A 4717-nucleotide genomic window follows, 5' to 3' on the forward strand; every position below is an offset into this window, starting at 1 on the left:
AGCTTTTCTTTTAACTCCACATTGCATTTTTTTTTCATTATACTCAATTTATGATACAATTTATGATACCACATTTATGATACTCAAATGAGACAGTACTAAACAGCTGAAGACCATGTCTGGACAACTTTGCTCTTGGTTCGTGAAGCCTTCCTTCATAGATATCAATGACCTGAATTGATGTCTACCTGTATTGTTCTTTTTTTCAGGAAAAATGGTATCCTACAAGCTGTCTGATGATGGCTGGAAGGTAAAGAGTGTGCTGATTGGTAGCAACCACTGCACGAAGACCCTAGACCCTAAGGACCTTTTCTATGTGCTGAAAGCTTGGTGTCACTCAAACTGCATTCCCCAGGACACAACAGATATACTAGTAAATATTTAAATGTGTCAAGAATTGTTAAAAAAAAAAACTACCTTACATCAAGTTATTTTTGCATTTCACATTTGGGACCAGAATTCACTCTGACAGAAGTTAGAAAAGGCATTCATGAGACTAACCTCACAATACATAAGATGTAATTCCCATATTCATCAGAGCTTCCTGTGATTTTGAATAAGATTTTTATGAAACACATGATGTATTTCTTATATCATGAAGTACTTTATAATCTTTTTCTATAAATATTTAATACCCATATGAAAGAAGTCTTACTAACACCTCTTTTTCTCTGTTAAACTTAGCAGGATGGATTCCTGATGATTTGAACCCAACCATTGACCAGAAGGATTACAAAGAAGTCGTGGATGCTGACAGTTTGCCCGGACCATAGACAATATGGGAGAAAATGTGTAGAGAGAAAAGGTTTAGTCCTTTGGATTCTGGCTTTGAATAATGCCACTGGACCTTATAATGATATTAATAAGATAATATCTTTATGATTGGGAGTTGCTACTGAATGTAAATCTTCCAATTATTGATGGTGAGTGACAACTACATACATGAGTACCTGTAATGTTTGAAAATTTAACTTTGATATGTCTGTAAAGGTTGATTCTCTGGTTCCTGGTTAACTATAATATTCATGGATTGTACTTTTACTTTTCATGGTGAAGAGATTAACCATTTTCTGAACATTTTCAATTATCATGCCATATACCAAAAACTGTTTAATATGAAATGTGATTGACCTCTGGCTTTAAAAAGAAAATGCTAGCTAAAATAGACCCACTTCAGTGAGATTTGTGATGGCTGGCTTTGTCTGAACCTTTTGCAATATGGTGGAGCTATTGAGTGTCAATTTTTGTAAAGCAGAGACCAATTCACTGATGATCCTAGAGTAATAATTAGTGTACGCTGGTCTTAGACACCCATATCTGACCACAGTACAGATCTATGATAACACAAAGTGCATATTTCTCGTACATGACTCTTTGGATAGTATTTCTGGCCTATTTCTCATTTAGGTTTCATTTAATAGCACTATAACAACCCACTATAAAAGTAATATGGCATATTACTTTTATAGTGGGTTGTTATAAAAAAAAATACTGTTAATATAAACATGCATTAAATTTAGACTTTCATTTCCCATAGTGTATTGAACAGGAGGTTGTCGGTTATTTGGATGACTGGCAACTTCCTTATATGGGAGGCAACAAAAAGGATACGTATGGTTGAAAGCTGAAGTACAAATGCAGAATTTTTTTGTGAGTAAAGGAACACACACACATACAAATTGGTTGTGAAGTAAAAGAGCAATATTAGTTAGTATGGAGCCTCGTAGGAATGATGAACTTTGTTGTTTATTTCTCTTCATGAGGTACCTTCACTGTGGTGTTTGATGTCAAAATACATTTAGAACCTTTTAGTGAGTCACAGTCCATTAAAATAATATTAATTGTATAAACAAACTCAAAATATGGCATTTAATTTTATTTAAAAACCAATTATATACATTTGCATAATTTGTCTGTTATTATATAATTACTACAAAAAAGTTTTATAAAACTGTACATAAAAATACTTGTGACAGTAGAGAAAAACACAAAAAATAAAGAATGAAGAAGATAATGAAAGAAGTGAAAAGAAAATGAGCTTTAGTTAAGTTTGTATTAAGATTTATCACAGTTGTTTTCTGAGAAGGGAACCAATGTCTTTCTGCCGAGCCTTCTCTTGCCATTCTTGAAAATACTTCTCCATTTGTCGTCGAGAATTTGGATTGCCGACATTGACTGTTGGGATGATCTTTTTTGGCTGGATGAATTGCACAAATCGCTTCAACTCATTAAAGCTGGAGTGTTCTGAGTATGGTATACCTGAAACATGTGTTTTTTAATAAATACACTTTAAATCCAAAACCTTGATCTATTATAAGAAAAATATAGATAAAACGTTTGCTTTATGAAAAATCAAAAGAAAACCCAAGAATCCAGTTTCAACTCCTCTTAACTTAATGCATAAAGTTTTTCTATAGTTCTTGCTAATATATTGACAGATTGCAGAAACTACATATATATATTAATAACTATCATCCCAATACATATTCATTATGTAGCACAAATATATACATGTATATGCCTCAGCAAAAGACACATATAAACAAACAAACAAACACAGACAAAATATCTATTTATTTATCAGTACTTGCTTCAGGGTGATTTCAAGTTTATTACCAACTGCCGGCAGTGAAATTTCAACCCCTATCCAGCCTATGCAAAGTAAATCAGCGTTGTTCAATTAGATCATGCTTACATGAGTGAAAACATGAAAATATGAAATCTCCAAACTTGGCTGATTTTTTTAACCAAGTGCTGCTCGGAACATGTAGTTGTTTCATTAAATGTTTTTAGAGGGATGGCTGCACAAGCCACCAAAGTCAATTGAAAGTCTATGTGACCTTAACTGATTTTCCCTTTCCTTGAGTTTTTGAGGATTTTTCTTTTTTTACTAAGGCTATCAATGTCACAATGTTACAGTACCTGGTGGCAAAAACTGAAAAGAAAAGAAAAGAAAAGAAAAGAAAAGAAAAGAAAAAAAAAATATGGCACAAATAATTGTTACATTTTATTTTATTTTTATTTACAACACAGAGAGATGATATGGAGTCTGTGCAAGGAAAATAATCTATTACCATCTAGATAAAGCAAATCAAAAGATGAATGTGGACATTGGAAAATGTCAAAAAAAAGCTAAAAAAGTTTACTCAAAATGACTTTGTAAAGGGACACAGAGTCCTGTCACTGCTCAAAAGTATTCATGCTGCATACTGAGGATATTGGCCACTTCAGTAACTCACTGTCCGTATTTTCGGCACTATGATTTCCATGACGCAACCGAATCCAACAGGTTAATAAGCAAAACTCATAGTGGTCATGGCAAGAATGTCATCCCTTCTCCCATGGGGTTAATTATGAAATATAGTATTTCCTACTGTTGGTAAGCCTGAAAGTACCGACTATGAATGCCTGTAATACTTAAACACAGTAATCATTGTCAGTGTAGCCACTAATGCAATACTCACCATACATATAGACATTGCCACACTGCTTTGAGGCAAGATTTTCCAGTCCCTGTCCCTGGTCGCTGGAATGCTCCCAGCCAGTTGGCCGAATCGCCACCACCACTGAGTACCTTGGTTTCAGGGTCTCCACATATGTTATCAGCTTCTGCATGGGGTATGCATTTGGTTAGTTATTAAATTTTTTTGGCAACTTTAGTGTTTTTTAATAACACCCAAACTGTCACATTTAACCATTGTACCAAACAACCACACATCCTATTTCCAAGACAAGAGCTAGTATGGGCATTTTAGGTTGTACATTAGTGAACACAGAGTGGGTACATATACAAAAATTTTGACATAGATACAAAGAATTATCTTTTTTTTCCATCCAATGTTGCCACACTACTTCCAGAAGTAAGATGGGTGGTACAGTCAAAGGTTTGACTATCACTCACCTATCTATCTTCAGTGATAAATATGTTAGTCCAAACATGCTCTCCCTCTCATTGGTGGGTCTTCTCACTCACATCAAAATATAAGCCCTAGTGACAATAGTAACGATGTCTCAGAGTGTACATGGAGTCAGCTGTTTCAGGCGTATATTTTCCATAACCCTCCCCTCCCCCCCACACACACATGTCCATGAATTAAACAAAGAATGTTTCTTACTCTGGGCTGCAGGTCACTCATGGGCAAGACGTGGACCCTGGCACACAGCTTCTCTGAAGTCATCCTTGAGCAGATCTCTTTGTCCTGAATGCACCGCAGAGTCCTTTGTTTGTCACTGCTGGCCCATATCTTGCAGTCAAGAGCAGAGGCTATGGCTTTGAACACTCTCTCTTTGCCTAGGAGATTTTGGGTGTTGAGAAAAGTGCCAGGGATGTCGAGAAAGAAAGAAAGAAAGAATGTCTACTATATATGAATAGTTTTATCATTCTGGTTCTTTAATCAGCTCATTTGCAAGCAAAAAAAGTATGATTAAGTGTTGTTTAACTGACATGCAAGTTAACCCAAAAGAAATCTCACAACAGAACTTTTAAGAAACCAAAGATATTTATCAAAAGCTATTACCAGCTTTTGTGTGCATTCCTTTGGAAGGCCATCTTAAGCACCACTGTCATTGACGAGAACAGATTACATTTTAAATCCATGAAAAATACATATGCATCCATGAGGGGTATCACAACAAGGTACTTTTGTATATTTTATAAATAAATAAATAAGCAAAATAAAAATGTATTACCTATAGAGTATGAACCAACAATAATGAG

The 4717-nt window shown here is 34.8% G+C and overlaps 2 protein-coding genes across 2 annotated transcripts in view; one reads left to right on the forward strand and one right to left on the reverse strand.

Annotated features, from left to right (window-relative positions):
- Window positions 1-207: 207 nt before the first annotated feature.
- LOC138861245 (uncharacterized) lies at window positions 208-1515 on the forward strand (the record flags this gene model as incomplete). The annotated part of the gene is given in 2 exon segments (XM_070120170.1): window positions 208-373; window positions 685-1515. Coding segments are annotated over 2 exon segments (190 nt in total), but the record flags the coding sequence as incomplete, so codon positions are not given.
- Window positions 1516-1861: 346 nt separating this feature from the next.
- The window catches only part of LOC113816397 (DNA cross-link repair 1A protein), a gene marked incomplete at its 5' end in the record, with an annotated part of 6750 nt that continues 3894 nt past the window's right edge, over window positions 1862-4717 (reverse strand). Inside the window, 4 exon segments of the mRNA XM_070120168.1 lie at window positions 1862-2259; window positions 3465-3609; window positions 4116-4291; window positions 4690-4717. The exon segment at window positions 4690-4717 is cut by the window's right edge and continues 94 nt beyond it. Coding sequence (XP_069976269.1) covers window positions 2066-2259; window positions 3465-3609; window positions 4116-4291; window positions 4690-4717 — 543 coding nt within the window.

The sequence above is a fragment of the Penaeus vannamei genome, unplaced genomic scaffold (genome assembly GCF_042767895.1).
Source record: "Penaeus vannamei isolate JL-2024 unplaced genomic scaffold, ASM4276789v1 unanchor3423, whole genome shotgun sequence".
Taxonomy (NCBI): Eukaryota; Metazoa; Arthropoda; class Malacostraca; order Decapoda; family Penaeidae; genus Penaeus; species Penaeus vannamei.